Source organism: Chlamydotis macqueenii, chromosome 2, assembly GCF_036417535.1.
Source record: "Chlamydotis macqueenii isolate bChlMac1 chromosome 2, bChlMac1.mat, whole genome shotgun sequence".
Lineage (NCBI taxonomy): Eukaryota > Metazoa > Chordata > Aves > Otidiformes > Otididae > Chlamydotis > Chlamydotis macqueenii.
The window spans coordinates 146,909,783-146,926,626 of record NC_141557.1 but is presented as its reverse complement, the minus strand read 5'-3'; the positions used below and the strand labels follow the sequence as shown (position 1 = coordinate 146,926,626).

The following is a 16,844-nucleotide window of genomic DNA, read 5'->3' as shown; positions in this document are numbered from 1 at the left end:
TAAATTTCAATGCCACTATTAACTTTGCCTTAAAACTTGGAAAATGGTGATAAGTGTAGAGGATCTAGTTAAAGTTCATACGACTGTATGTACAAAATATCAGGCAGATGACCTAGTAGATTTATAGATCAGGTAAAATTATGCAAGGACTTAAGTGAGATGCAACAGGAGAGAATGAGAAGATGGTAGTCTAATTTATCTGTCAGTCTTCATTGTTTTAGAAAGAACAAAGTTTTCATTAGTAAAAATTATAATGTACCATTTCTTTCTGGAAATACTGTCTCAGTCTCTAATGCTATTGTGATTAATGTAGCTCATGTTAAATGGATTTTAAAAGTACTTAACTTGGTTAACTGAATCATGGTGAAAAGTAATAAGAAATCACACAAGTCTCTAGTAGATAGTAGCCTTCCAGTAATCTTTCCTGAGACAATTCTAATAATTATTATTATTGATCTAGAAAATATCTAAACTACCACTTCTAAAGCCTCATGTAGAGGTAGAGTGATAAATAATCACGGGGTTATGCATCTGACTCATTTCGTAAATAATGTAATGATGCTTATTTCTAATATGTTCTTTAATGAAGTCAAATGTGATATGATGTAGAATGATAGAAGATTTTGTTTCAGAGGACAGCAGCTGTTGACTTGGAATTCCCTGCTAAGGTAACCTGCTAAGTAGGATCTGTGAGTTTGATGGTGCACAAAAAAAAGGAAAAATGGGCTACTTCAAGGAAGTGCAAGTGGAAGAATATTGAATAGGCCAGTTGCAGTGGTATTACTCTGAGTCACATTGTTATGAGATACTGTACTTACTGTGCTGTCCAAAGCAGAACTGCCTGAAAGAAGTGTCTGAAAGGAGGACAGTAAAACAAGGGCACTTAAAATATTCAAACAAGAACCCTTGGGCCCAGAGTGGTGTAGAGTGGGCACTGCAACTGTGAGAACATCAGCTCCACAAAGGCATTCTTCCTGCTTTGCTGGTACTCTGGTCCTGGGCAGACATTGAAGGGAGGAGCTATCCAGAGACCACAACTGCTAGAAGGACTTGCATAGCTTTCAAATATTCTCTTGCTTTTAATAAACTTAACTTGAGATTAACTGCTGCAAAATAAAATCTGCATCCTGTTTAAGTATGCTTGCATGCATACACATCCCCTCCATGTATGTTTACAGACAGGTATTTGCAAATATATTACCGTACTGGCCTGGTGTCTGTGGTTATTCTACTTACCGTGTCAAGGTGTTATTTTCTCCATTCTTACTCTCCTTACTGTTGCTTCCTGAGTAGTGTGAGTGTATGGGCTTGAGGACAAGAACTGCCTACACTATTTTCTGGAAGACTGCAGAAAAATATTTTATTGCTCATCTCTTATGTTTCTTTTATACCTAAATATGAATTTGATAAGTGATAATTGAACATCTGTAGGTATTTAAGGGAAAAAGTAAAAGAAATTACAGAGCTCTAGGAACAGGCCTTATAATTAATATATTGTATAATACTGACTGTCGTCATATATTAATATATTGATATATATAATTATTGACTCAATACTGAGTTGATACTATTAAATAGATTAAATGTAGATGGTCACCTGTCATCTGTCCTTAGTACCTGTGTAAATATGTATGCACTAGTTTTCCTAACTGCATGCATGCATTTGCCTAATACTTGTTATTTTCAGACTTTATGCACAGACACCTACTGTACATAGAGTGGCAAGAGTGCTTATTATTTATTGGTCAAATATCAGACAGGACATTATTTTATATTGATTTCCTATAATGATACATTTTTTTAAGGAATGTGAGCTTCTAATAGATCCAAGTGGGGTGTGCAAACCTTGGCTTGGAGGCCAAAGATTTCAAAATTGTCTGTTGTAGTTTAGTACACTCTGAAGTTCTTAAGTTTTTTTTTCCAAACTTGTAATATATTCACCTATATTGTTTCCATGTGTGTAAATCAAACTGTACAAGGCTTACTCTACATATAACTTCAACATCATCATGGTTTATCAAATTTTAGAAAAAATAAACATCATTGTGATGGAAGAATAAGAGGCAGGGATAACTCCTGAGGTGTATTGTTGCAGCATGTTCTAGATTGATTTTAGTAGTTTTTTTGCACTCCAAACTGTCTTTTTGAATTATTAGTGCTCAAACTAGGTAAATGGACTTGTTAATTGTTCTTAGTTGTGGGACTACCTTGGTTGTTTAGATTCCTTCAGTCTTGCCTGTAACAAAATTTTAAGAATATCTTAGTTTCAAAGGTAATAGCAATGGGAAAATTATGAAAAGCTGAATATTGATTCATCTATCTGAATGAATGATGAAAATTAGAGGTTCTTCTATACTGAAGCTATTCTGACAAAGTATAAATTCCAGAATATATCTCTGCCAAAAGACAGTCCTTTGGCTTATGGCTATGATGCCCAAAATATCTAGGTGTTTTCTACTCCAAAGACTTCCCAGATACAATATTGTTTAGGTACTAGAATCTTAAATGATGATATTCACATAGTTTGCTCAAGGATAACATTAAAAATACTGGCATGGAAAGTGTCATTTTAGAATTCGGGTTTACCGTACATTTAGGTGATTTAAGGAATGTCTCCCAGAATTTTCAGGCTTTCTTCAGAATTTATGAGGTCAATTCTTTTTTTTTCTTTTTTTTTTTTTTAATTATGACTTGATTTATTTTGTTTCTATTGTTTCATTTTAAGCAAGTTCTTGGTTTCCATTTTTATATCTATGGAAAAGTTTTTTTTTTGTAAAGAGTGAATTCCAGTGATACTTTCCTTAAAATGGGATCCATATGACACTAAAGTAAAGGAAAATTTCAGCAGTTATTTCATATTTAATTACAATTACTTAAATATAACTACAGATTAGATATAAGGAAGAAATTTGCTATGATGGGGATGGTAAAGCACCTGAACAGGTTGCCCAGAGAGGTTGTAGATGCCCGATCCCTGGAAAGGGCAGGTTGGACCGAGCTCTGAGCAATCTAATCTAGCTGAAGATGTCTCTACTCATGGCAAGGGGGTTGGACTAGATGACCTTTAAAGGTGCCTTCCAATTCAAATCATTCTATGATTAGTTAATGTATGTTAATTTTAAAAATAACTAATGAAACCACATATTCTGTTTCTTTTATTAAAATGGAATTCAATGAATAAATAAATAAATAAAAGCCAGAATAGTACTGGAATAGTACATTGTTACCTTCCAGAAAAATTAAATAGGTTTTAGATATTAAAAAAACCCATACTGTACTTCCTCCCATAGCAACAGTGCTAAGATCATCATACAGACAGTCTGTCTGACATATTGCTTACTTAACACTGTGTCTACACAGAGGTTTATAAAGACAGATTGACATAACCTACACCTAGTTTTCACTGTGTGATACATTAGAAATACATTTTTTTTTATATTGTATTGACATTTGCCTTTCTTTTTAGATGGGCTGTTATATTGGTTCAGTCTCACGTCTTGTGTGTAAGCCTTTAAAAGACGGGTGTCCTTTAAGCTTAGTTTTCAGAGCTGGTCTGCTCTCAGTTAAAACCAAAGTTATTAATAATAACCTTGCACACATTCAATTCAGAAAATTATAGATTCTGAAATAGACAAGATTTTAAATCAAGCACACAGAGAAAGAGTCTTTAAATTACTTTAGAGAAGAGAGTAAACAGGAAAAGGTAACATTAATAACATTTTTTTATTAAATGATATTGACTTTCTCAACTGAGTATCTAATGAATTAAAAAATAAAATAATCTGAAGCTGTTGTATCTGAAGAAAATTCTACCTGAGAGATATTTTACAAAGTTGAATATTAATAGGGTATTTTACTACTGTTAATGGTATAGCTTGAAATAAAATACATTTTGACTGTCCAACTTCGTGTACTTTCCATTTGTTCCCAGAAGGTTCTCTTTGATTATTAACCAGAACTTGGGAAGGATTAAATCAAAGAACTAGTCTCACTGAAACAGAAAAAGTAACTGCTAAGGTGTGTAAATGAAAGAGTAAGTAGATGAGAAAAGAGCTACTAATATGAAAATATTCTATTAATGAACTTAACAGAAAACTAAACCAAATCAAGACAGTATCAGAAGAGTATCATGAATTAAGACATTGGCAGAAAGTAGTCTGAAACAAGGACATAACAGATTTGAGTTAACATCTTTGTATCATCGTATGAATGTTCAAGGTGTGTAAAAAATATCATCAGACTGATACAGTTTAAGGGTCATTTCAGTGAAGCTTGGTTACTATGAATAACCTTCATGTCCTATTTGGTATTCGTTATATTTTCATTCTTGAAATACACAAGTAGTGCAGCCTGAACCATTAAAGTACTTCAAGAGCATGAATGTACAGAGTTATACAGAAGCACATTAGTTCCAGATGATGAGCAGCCTTTATTTTCTATACAGCCTCACAGTTCCAAACTCTTTTGCATTAACTTTTAGTTTGGTGAGATAGAAAAAGGTTACAGTAACCTCTGTTACAGATAAAGGAAGCATATTGTTTTGTAATAATTTCATTGAAGCAAAAGAATATTAAATAAAAGATGTTTCTGATTAGAAGAAAATACCAATTTTAATATTGTGAAGTCAGAAAAATTGCCGTTATTATCCTTATTTTAAAACTAAGTAGATGTTTTGTACTAAATTAAACATCTCCAGCCTTTTCCCCTTGTACCTAAATTCTCTAGCAAATGAAAGCCTCTGAGAAAATGCTATCATGATAAAATTTATGTTTGGCGATTGTTAAGAGAAGCAAAGAACAAGATGGTGTTTCAGCTTTCAACTGCTTTTACACAAAATGGCGATTCTGGAAATTAATTACCACTTAGAGTACCAAAACATAATTTAAGATTCTAACTTTGTTTTTATTTTCAAAGTAATTTAGCTATCCATTGCTCCCTTTTAATATAAGAAAAATATGTAAAATGTAGAAAGACTATACTCATATGTGTTGTAACTGTGGATACATTCATCTACTTAAGTTTTCTATTTGCACTACATGAATTGTTAAATGACTTGTGATTTATTTTGTGACATTAGAAAATACTGTGTATATTTCCCACTCACTGGATTTATATCTGTACCTATCATCTTGATCTGTACAGATCAGCTGGAGTGTCATCACACGACACATACAGGACAACCAAGTAATCAAGCCCAGTCAGCATGAGTTTATGAAAGGCAGGTCCTTCTTGACTAACTTGATCTCCTTCTATGACAAGATGACTTGCTTAGTGAATGAGGGAAAAACTGTGGATCTTGTTTACCTGCACTTTAGTAAAGCCTTTGACACCATTTCCCACAGCATTCTTCTGGAGAAACTGGCTGCTCACGGCTTGAATGGACTTACTTTGCTGGGTAAAAAACTGACTGATTGGCCGAGCCCAGAGTTGTGATAAATGGAGTTAAACTCAGTTGGCAGCCAGTCACAAGTGGTGTTCCCCAGGCCTCAGTATTGGGGCCACATCTGTTTAATATCTTTATCAATGATCTGGATGAGGGAATTGAGTGCTCCCTCAGTAATTTTGCAGATGACACCAAATTGGACAGGAGTGTTGAACTGCTTGGAGGTAGGAAGGCTCTAGAGGGGGATCTGGACAGGCTGGATCAATGGGCCGAGGCCAATTGTATGAGATTTAATGAGGCTAAGTGTATGGTCCTGCACTAGTGTCACAACAACCCCATGCAATTCTACAGGCTTGGGGAAGAGTGGCTGGAAAGCTGTCTGGCAGAAAAGGACCTGAGGGTATTGGTCAACAGCCATCTGAATATGAGCTGACAGTGTGCCCAGGTGGCCAAGAAGGCCAACAGCATTCTGGCTTGTATCAGCACTAGTGTGGCCAGCAGGAGCAGGGAAGTGATTGTGCCCCTGTACTCAACACTAGTGAGGCTGCACCTTGAATACTGTGTGCAGTTTTGGGCCCCTCAGTACCAGAAGGATTTTGAGTTACTGGAGTTTGTCCAGAGAAGGGCAATGAAGCTGGTGAAGGGTCTGGAGAATAAGTCTTATGAGGAGCAGCTGAGAGAACTGGTGTTGTTTAGTCTAGAGAAAAGGAGGCTGAGGTGAGACCTTACTGCTCTCTATAAATACCTGAAAGGAGGTTGTACTGAGGCAGATGTCAATCTCTTCTCCCAAGTAACAAGAAACAGGATGAGAGGGAACAGCCTCTTATTGCACAAGAGGAGGTTTAGATTAGGTATTAGGAAAAACTTCACCAAAGGGTTATCAAGCGTTGGAACGGGCTTCCCAGGGAAGTGGTGGAGTCACCATCCCTGGAGGTACTTGAAAGACATGTAGATGTGCTACTTAGGAACCTGTTTAGTGGTGGATTTGGAAGCTAATTAAGTTAAGTTAATTGTTGGACTCAATGATCTTAAAGGTCATTTCCAACCTAAATGATTCTGTAAGTGATTTAAATATCCTTTGAGCTTACAGAATCTCTGTTACAGAAGGCCTGAGCAATAAACTCATTTCCCTGGTACTGCAGATTATCATTTTGTAGAATTCAATTTTGCAGAATGATAATTCTTTCTAAATCTTATCTAGAATTTTTAAATAAAATTTAAGAATTTCTTTCGAAAAATATCTTGAGAAAACAGGCTTATTTTTCTGTTCCTGTATGAAAACTCAGTTAAAGAATGCTGAATTAAAAAAACTTCATGAGGGCAGTGATATTTTAATTCTTTTTATTAAATCTTACATTTCTGGATTACAAACATACAACATTTAGGAACCTCAAAATCACACAGAGAAATGTTTTTGTTCTATTCTGCATGTGCTTGGAATTTATTCTATTAATCTCTGAGTATGAAAACTACAATTACTGGAATATTTTTATTGAATTTCATCTATATTATATCAGTCTTGATCTGAATTACTAATCAGTGCTGTCTGGTGAAAGTGCAGGTAGTTGCATTATCAGTGTTAAGTAGATCATATTTTATAACCTGAGAAGCTTTTATAATGCCTTTAACAAGAAGTAGAAAGTGGAAAACTTATTCAGTCAAGTTTTTTTTTTTTATGTCTGCAGCCAGAGTGTTTTTCAAGTCCACAGTATTTTCAGAAAAGCCTTACAATAATGTTATGCAAGCAAATAAAAGGACACTGAGTTTAAAAACAAGTTCTTAGCTTAGTAGTATTTGTATTTGTCTAAGGAGAAACGTGAATACATTTTTTGTTTCTATTAAAGCTTTTTAAATGCTTCCTTTTTTCCTTGTTTAACTTTTGGAGGACATTAAATGTCAGTGAACAGATTGCTGGTACTCGCTTCTTTTTCTCTTTCCTTCTTTCCTCAATTCCAATTTATGTTTATTCACAGCTCCCTGTGGAGGAAACTTGACTGGTTCATCAGGTTTTATACTTTCACCAAACTTCCCTCATCCTTATCCCCACAGCAGAGATTGTGACTGGACTATCACTGTTAATAATGATTATGTTATATCGCTAGCATTTATCAGGTAAACTGCTACTTGCTTGTACTTTTTCAAGTCATGTTTGTAACTTTATTATTGGCAGTTGTTCAGAGCTTTATAGGGTAACATATATATACTTACTATAACTATCAAAGTGATTAGTAATTGTTATCTTTGTTAGCAGTCACAACAAATACACTATTGAATACACATAGAGGTGGAGCTTGGGAGCTCATTGCTTGTCTTCGGTTAAAAGCATTCTTAGTTTACACTGTCTAATATGGAAGTAGATGGTGCTCAATTTACCAAGATTCTCCTCCCAAAAAGGCAGCATGAAGTAACTCACTGAATTATCCCCAACCCAGAAGGATGGTCTTTAATGATGAAGCCTATTGATTCATCATATTTTACCTGCTATTTAAGCAAAATTTCAAAAGTTGTCTTATTAGTTCATATCATTTCAGGATACTTCAACATGATACTTCCTTTTCTTCTGGTTATTAAATTGAATTGTTTTAACATTCTCCTTTATCACAATGCAAGATTCAATTTAGCATAATAGAATCCACAGAGGAAATTTTGCTGTCTGCATTTTATCTAATTCATAAAGTAAATTAGTATACATATTATGTGTGAAAAATATGCATCCCATCTGGGGCATATGGTGATTTCACAGAAAAGTTAAAAATTGTACTTGTAATGTCCCATCAAATTTAGTCCTTCTTAAGCTGGATGTTCTATAGTAGTGACTTTATTGTTCTGAACAGTGATGAAGGTCATCACTAAACTGACTTGTTTAGTGACGTAGGTCATACAGTTATCTATTCTTGGTGCTCAGTGATATAGATTGTGTTTTCCAATCAAATTAATCACTCAATCATATTTACATAAGTAGCAATTTAACTATTTTGTTGGTAATTTCAGAATGCTGTAAGTTGCTAAGCAACTTTCCACTGTGCAGTAGCACTTTTTTTTTTTTTTTGTATGGTGAAATATCATGAGCTTAAAATATTTAAGAATATTCTACTCTTTATATTGTACATTCAGGTACAAGAGATCCTCCATCTTAGAATAAAGAAAAAATATTTTACAGTGTGACTCAGTATAGCATGTGAATAGTTTGTAGATCCCAAATATTGCCAAATTGTTCTTAAAATCTACACAATTGCTATGATTCCTGACAGAAGCTGACAAGCTTAGTCTTAGTCAAAGCAGACTGCATACTTAATGAGATTTGACTAACTTACGACACATGGACTGTTCCAGAGTGAGTAAAAAAATGCTTTCTGTGTAGAAAAGCAAACTCTGGTACTCCACTGAGTACTGTTAAATATGCTTTTGAGTGGCACTTGTTCTTGCTAACCCTTCTAAACTCAAGAGAAACTGTCACTTTAAAAATTGAAACTGTTAACATTAGACTTTTGCATTTCTTCTGCAAGTAAATATTTTTGAAATAATCCAAAATTTAAAAATATTTTCCCTGAAGATGTATCAGGTCTTCAATGTAAATTTATTTTAATTAGGAGGTAGTGTCGAGTAGAGACAAAATAATTCTAATGGTTGGACTTTCATTCTTTTACTAACAATAATTTTTAAACTTTTTTTGTACAGGGACAATCTTAAAGTAAATTTGGTTAACTCTCTGCCCTTAACTAAAATTAAGTTCAAAATTAATGAATTAAGTTATTTAATTAACTAGAGTTACACAATTAACTAAATTAATTACATTTTAAAAATAACTAAAATTAAATTCAAAAGAAAATATGAGGTTTTGATACTACACCTTTTAATTTAAACTGATTATAGGCAAAATGCTTCTTGCTCTTCAGGTTTACTAGAAGATCATCTGGCTGTGTGAAAGTGTTCAGTCTGACTGGGAGCTGTATATACTCTACTCTGCAACTACATTGTTTATTTCTCTAAAGCATTAGAAATATTGTTATTACTTTTTTTTATCTATTTAAAAAGTTTACTGTTTTTCCTAACTAGCAGCAAACATATTATTTCTAAGCAAAGAATCAATAAATATAGTATTTCCTTGTTTTCTGATAAAACACTTCTACAAACCATTGTTCTGACAGTGGACATTTTTTTCCTTTAATGAAAAAAGTGTTAGTAAACTTTTTTTTCAAGCTATTAAGAGTGAAAATGTTAGCCAAAGCATATTCTGTCTAATATTTCTCTTTTTTTCTTCTGCAGTTTCAGTATAGAACCAAATTATGATTTTCTTTATATCTATGACGGGCCAGATGGTAATAGCCCACTAATTGGAAGCTTTCAAGACAGCAAGCTGCCAGAAAGAATAGAAAGCAGTTCAAATACCATGCATCTGGCTTTTCGAAGTGATGGATCTGTTAGTTTTACTGGATTCCACCTAGAGTACAAAGGTAAATAAAATTATTTTTCTTTTCTATTAAAAAAGCTTGATGCATGAGTGTACATTTTAATCTATTTTAATTTCTCATAGTTTTCTGCCTGATATTATTTGGTTCTACCTAAGAGTATGATAATATTTATTATCTATGCATACAAAATATGTTATAAGGGTACTAATTTAAGATAAAGCTTTTAATATTACTTTACTTGGCTGATACATGATAATGTTAAATGCATGATTCCAAAGAAAAAAAAATTCAGACAGCAGTTTACATGTTCCAAAAATAATGATGCAGTGACAAAACCTAACAGCATATATATGTGCTTTTTCCAGAATATAATTTATTTTTCTTTTTCTTTTACATAGTAGGGCATGTTGGCATATGTGCATTTCAGATCCTGTAAGATGAAACGACGTGCTAGAATTTAGGACACCAATATTGAAAATAAAAAAATATTTTGGCTAGACCTTTGTATGATGGGCCATGGTAGAGCTGTCTCCCTGTCTCAGTCAGATCTGTCTAAGGTCATAACACAGTAAACAATAAAATACAGGCTTGTGAAATTCATAACCAATAGAGTTTTCATAACTGCCTCTGCACAGCTCAAGAAACAGAAATGTTTCATATTAAATGAATATGAAAATATCCAATAATCAGTAAAGACAACAAGAGGGAAAATATGGATCTTGGTAATATAGGGGCAACACAACCTAACCTCCTTGAACTTATTTTCTTCTCAGTTTTTTTTTCTGAAAGCAAGTAGTAAATGCAAAGGTATACAAGGGAAAGACATATGTTTGTTGCTTTGGCAAACCCACTAAGTCTCCTTTTACTTTCCTAAAGTTATTGGATTCTATAGATGTAACAGAAGTTGTTTCCACAGTATGAGATAGTTCTGAAAAGTTAAAAGTAGGTCTCAAACATGTTGACAGTAAGCCCAGATGTATGTACTGTTCCACATAACTTAAAGATATTTCTTCTTCCTTCTCAATTAAATTGAAGAGTGATAAATGCAGATGGAAGTGCTGTAGAAAGCAGTTCAGAGACACAGAACTTCTAAAGAACAAGAAAGTATATTGATTTTTCAAAGGGTCCAATCTTTTTCTTCTGTGCTGATTAATACCGTCTTGTCTCAGGGAATTAAAGGATTTCTCCCATCCACCAATCTAAGTATGAAGGATATTAATTATGGACACAGTCTCTTCTCATTCTTGATCTAGACTTAAACAAAGAAGTGAACCACTGTACGTTGGAATTAAGGCACAATACTATTTCTAACATTATTACTAGCCTGTGTATTCCACTAAGATCTCTTATTTCTTTCTGTGCTTACAGGATTTATGACGCCAAAGAAATTATGTGTATTTTTCACCACATTGGTAAAGGGACGGGAAATCTAAGTAATGGGAGAATGTGGGCATTAGATTACATGTTGGTGTGGATATATGTAAGTTAGGGGAAGTTTGAGAAAGAAATCAACCTAATCCTAATTTTCCCTGTTTACCCAATATGATTATATCTCTTGCTTTTCTCAGACTATCTCGAGTATGCATTTCAACATCTACCTTAGAACAATGAGACATAAACAAAAGGAAGCATTTTAATTCTTATTAAAAAAATTTAAAAGATTATTAAATTTAGACAACTCAAAATCCCTTAAGAAGAGGACCAGCTTACTCAGTGAATTACTCCATTTTTACTGGGACTATCTGCTAAAAATGACATGGCACAGCTTAACTTATTTAGGGAGTATCATAAGAACACTTACTGTGAGGCTGCACCTGGAATACTGTGTTCAGATTTGGGCTCCGCACTACAAGAAGCACGCTGAGGTTCTGGAGCGCATCCAGAGAAAAGTATCAAAGCTGGTGAAGGGTCTAAAGAAGAAGTCTTGTGAGGAGCACCTGAGAGAAATGAGGTGGTATAGTCTGGAGCAAAGGAGATTCAGGGGAGATCTTATCGCTCTCTGCAACTACCTGAAAGTTTGTAGTGAGGTGGATATCATTCTGTTTTCTCAAGTAACAAGAAATAGGATGAGAGGGAACAGCCTCAAGTTGTGCGAGAGGAGGTTTAGACTGGATATTAGGAAAAGTTTCTTCACCCAATGGATTATCAAGTGTTGGAACAGGCTGCCTAGGGAAGTGGTGGAGTCACCATCCCTGGAGGTATTTAAGAGACGTGTAGATGTGGAGCTTAGGGACATGGTTTAGTGGTGGACTTAGCAGTGTTAAGTTAATGGTTAGACTCAATGATCTTAAGGGTCATTTCCAACCTGAATGATTCTATGATTTTCTGATTCCATTAATCTATGTCTTAAAACTTGAAATTCCTGTAACTTATTAATTGGCAAAAAAAAAAGCAGTTGTAAAGATTCTTTAAAAATTTTTGTTAGTTTCTTGCATAGTGGATTTTAAATATCAAAATAATATAAGCATAGTATCTGCAACATAAAACTGATGCATTTAATTTATACAAAATTAATAATTACATTATCGAGGAGAAAACTCTTAATACAATGTTTTATGAGCATAGTGTCTTTTTTTTTATTTAGAATGATTGACTTGGTAGGGAACATACAGAGCAGCAGACTTCAGGGAAGAGTTATTAATGGTGTGATATATCATAAATAGGAAGGAAAAGGCAGAGGAAGGTAAAGAATGGATTTAAGGTGTACATCTAAGAAGTTTTAAATTGAATAATAGCTGCCATTTTGTGAAGGATTAACATTTTCAAGAGCAGAGAATGGTTAGATTAGTTGAGGGAACCAACTACAGATGATATTTTTGTAGGTGCCTGACACAGACCAGCTGTCCAGATGATACCTTCACAGAGAATTTTAACCATCCCAAGAGCTACTGCAAGGACAATGTGGCTTAGCACAAGCAGTCCAAGAGATCAATTGAGTGTGTCCATGACAATTTTTTGATGCAGGTGATCCCCTAGCTCACTAGGGCAAATGCTGCAATGGACCCAATGAAAAGAAAATTGAAAAGGTTTTTGGTACTTAATACCTTTCTACCTTGTTTTTTACTGGTATATTTTGGCCCTAGTTGTCTCTGACCCTACTAATAGGGTTTGTGGGAGTGCAGCACTATCCACAGTGGAGGAAGAAAGAGTTAGGAAGCAATTAAGCCATCTGGTTGTACATATATCCATGGGTACAGATGAGGTGCATCCAAGAGTGTTGAGGAAGCTGGCTGATGCCACTGCAAAGCTGCTTTCTGTCATCTCTGAAAGGTCATAGCATTTAGGGTGGTTCCCAGTGATTAGAAAAGGTAAATGTCACATGCACCTTGAAGAAGAGCAAGAATCATAGAATCATAGAATTTTTAATGTTGGAAAAGACCTCCAAGATCATCAAGTCTAACCATGATTCTAACACCACCATGCCTACTAAATAATGTTCTGAAGTACCACATCTACACGTTTTTTGAACTTCTCCAAGGATGGTGACTCCACCACTTCCTTCAGCAGCATGTTCCAGTGCCTGACCACTCTTTCACTAAAGAAGCGTTTCCTAATATCCAACTTAAACATCCCCTGCTGCAACTTGAGGCCTTTTCCTCTTGTCCTTTCTCTAGTAACTTGGAAGAAGAGACCAACACCCACCTCCCTACAACCTCCTTTCAGGTAATTGTAGAGAGCAATGAGGTCTCCCCTCAGCCTCCTCTTCTCTAGACTAAAGAATCCCAGTTCCCTCAGTTGCTGCTCATAAGGCTTGTGCTCGAGACCACTCATCAGCTTCATTGCCCTTCTCTGGACGTGCTCCAGCAACTCAATGTCCTTCTTGAAGTGAGGGGCCCAAAACTGAACACAGTATTCAAGGTGTGGCCTCACCAGTGCCAAGTACAGGGGGACGATCACTTCCGTGCTCCTGCTGGCCACACTGTTCTTGATGCAAGCTAGAATGCTGTTGGCTTTCTTGGCCACCTGGGCACACTGCTGGCTCATGTTCAGCAGGCTGTCCATCAGCATCCCCAGATCCCTTTCTGCCAGGCAGCTTTCCAGCCACTCCTCCCCAAGCCTGTAGCGTTGCATGGGATTGTTGTGACTCAAGTGCAGGACTCGGCACTTGGCCTTGTTGAACCTGAACCTCATACAGTTCACCTTGGCCCATTGGTCCAGCCTGTCCAGATCCCTCTGCAGATCCTTCCTACCCTCAGGCAGATTGATACTCCCACAAGGTCTGGTGTCTGCAAACTTACTGGGGCAGCACTCAATCCCCTCATCCAGATCATTGACAAAGATATTAAAAAGAACTGGCCCCAGCACCAAGCCCTAGGGAACAGAGCTTGTGACTGGCCACCAATTGAATTTAATTCCACTCACCACAAGTCTGGGCTCAGCCATCTGGACAGTTTTTAACCCATCATAGAGTACACGTGTCCAAGCCATGAGCTGCCATAGATGAGCAAGAAGCTCCTGGACAAACTGAAAGAGAAGAAGGAAGCCTAGAGAGGGTGGAAGCGGAGACAGGTAGCCTGGGAGGACTACAAAGAGGCTGTGCAAATAGCCAGGGATCAGGTGAGCAAGGCTAAAGCCCTGATGGAATTTATTCTGGCCAGGGATGTCAAAAACAACAAGAAAGGCTTCTATAGGTATGTAGGGGACAAAAGAAGGTCCAAGGAGAATGTAGGCCCCCTCCAGAAGGAAACCGGTGTCCCAGTTACCCGAGACATGGAGAAGGCTGAGGTGCTCAATGGCTTTTTTGCCTCAGTCTTCACTAATAAGGGCTCTTGTCTCACCACCCAAGCTGTGGAAGGCACAAGCAGGGACTGCGAGGATGAAGAACTGCCCACTGTACTGGAAGAGCAGGTTACAGAACATCTGAGGAACTTGAAGGTGCACAAGTGCATGGGAACTGATGAGATCCATCCGTGGGTCCAGAAGCAACTGGCGGATGAAGTTGCCAAGTCTGGTGAGGTCCCCGATGACTGGAAGAGAGGGAACATAACGCCAATTTTTAAAAAGGGGAACAAGGAAGACCCGGGCAACTACAGGCCGGACAGCCTCACCTCTGTGCCTAGCAAGGTCGTGGAGCAGATTCTCCTGGAAACCATGCTAAGGCACATGGAGAGCAAGGAGGTGGTTGGTGACAGCCAACATGGCTTCACCAAGGGCAGATTGTGCCTGACAAATCTGGTGGCCTTCTATGACGGGGTGACAGCATCGGTGGACAAGGGACGAGCAACTGATATCATCTACCTGGACTTGTGCAAAGCTTTTGACACTGTCCCGCACAGCATCCTTCTCTCTAAACTGGAGAGACATGGGTTTGATGGATGGATCACTTGATGGATAAGGAGTTGGCTGGATGGCCGCACTCAGAGAGTGGTGGTCAACGGCTCAATGTCCAAGTGGAGACCGGTCACAAATGGCGTCCCTCCGGGGTCCATGTTGGGCCTGGCCCTGTTCAACATCTTTGTCGGCGATATGGACAGTGGGATATAGTGCACCCTCAGCAAGTTTGCCAGTGACACCAAGCTGCGTGGTGCCGTCAACACGCTGGAAGGGAGGGATACCATCCAGAGGGACCTTGACAGGCTGGAGAGGTGGGCCCGTGCCAAACTTATGAAGTTCAACCAGGCCAAGTGCAAGGTCCTGCGTGTGGGTTGTGGCAATCCCAGGCACAAATATAGGCTGTGCAGAGAATGTATCGAGACCAGCCCTGAGGAGAAGGACTTGGGAGTGATGGTGGACGAGAAGCTCAACATGAGCAGGCAATGCGCCCTTGCAGCCCAGAAGGCCAACCGCATCCTGGGCTGCATCAAGAGAAGGGAGGCCAGCAGGTTGAGGGAGGTGATTCTCCTCCTCTACTCTGCCCTAGTGAGACCCCACCTGGAGTACTGTGCCCAGTTCTATAGCCCCCAACATAAGAAGGACATGGACCAGTTGGAGAAGGTCCAGAGGAGGGCCACGAAGATGATAAAAGGGCTGGAGCACCTCTCTTATGAGGACAGGCTGAGAGAGTTTTGGCTGCTCAGCCTGGAGAAGAGGAGGCTCCGGGGAGACCTGATAGCGGTCTTCCAGTACCTCAAGGGGGCCTACAAGAAAGATGGGGAGGGACTGTTCAGTAGGACCTGTTGTGACAGGACGAGGGGTAATGGTTTTAAAATAGAGGGAAGTAGATTTAGATTAGATATTAGGAAAAAAAAAATACAATGAGAGTTGTAGAACACTGGAACAGGTTGCCCAGAGAGGTGGTGGATGCCCCATCCCTGGAAACGTTCAAGGCCAGGCTGGATGAGGCTCTGAGCAACCTGATCTAGTTGGGGATGTCCCTGCTCCTTGCAGGGGGGTTGGACTAGATGACCTTTGAAGGTCCCTTCCAACCCTAACAATTCTGTGAGTTTCTGATTCTATGATAGCAGGAGATCACGTTGGTCAAGCAAAGAAGAGGACCTGGAGAAGTACAGGACTGGTCATTTTAAACTCCGTTCCTGGAAAGACTATGGAGCAAATCGACCTGGAATCTATTTCCAAAACAAAGGAGAAGTAGCTGTTTTGGAGCAGTCTTCATGGAATTACCGTGAGGAAACACACACAAATAACACATCACTGTCTATGAGGAGATGAAAGGCTGTGTGGACAAGGGTAGAGTAGTGGATACTGGATACTCTGGCTTCAGAAAGGCCTTTGACACACTCTCTGCCAGTATCCTGAGAACCCAATTTGATGAGATATGGGCTGGATAAGTGGATGACAACATGAGTAGAAAATTGACTTGATCGCTAAGCTCAGACTCTTGACTGGTATTAATTGTGATTAATAACATGGGCAGTATTCTTTTTTTTTAAAAACCTGTATGATGAGATGGAGCAAGTTTGTGGACAACACTAGTATGGGGGAAAATGTCAGTACTCTGGAAGGTAGCATTGCTATTCAGAAGGATCTTATGAGGCTGGTGAATCAGGCTGACAGGAGCCTTTGACAAAGGCAAATGCAAAGTCCTGCATCTTTGATGGAATAACCCCGTGCAACAGGAAGGGCTGAGGGCTGACTAGATAGGGTAAAGC

General features: G+C 37.8%; 1 protein-coding gene across 4 annotated transcripts in view; it reads left to right on the top strand.

Moving 5' to 3' along the window:
• The window catches only part of CSMD3 (CUB and Sushi multiple domains 3), a 743,929-nt gene that overhangs the window by 503,405 nt on the left and 223,680 nt on the right, over positions 1-16,844 (top strand). For all 4 annotated transcript variants that reach the window (XM_086741185.1, XM_086741184.1, XM_086741183.1 and 1 more), the window contains 2 exons: positions 7,357-7,495; positions 9,650-9,837. In XM_086741185.1, coding sequence (XP_086597311.1) covers positions 7,357-7,495; positions 9,650-9,837 — 327 coding nt within the window. The remainder of the gene's footprint in view (positions 1-7,356; positions 7,496-9,649; positions 9,838-16,844) is intronic.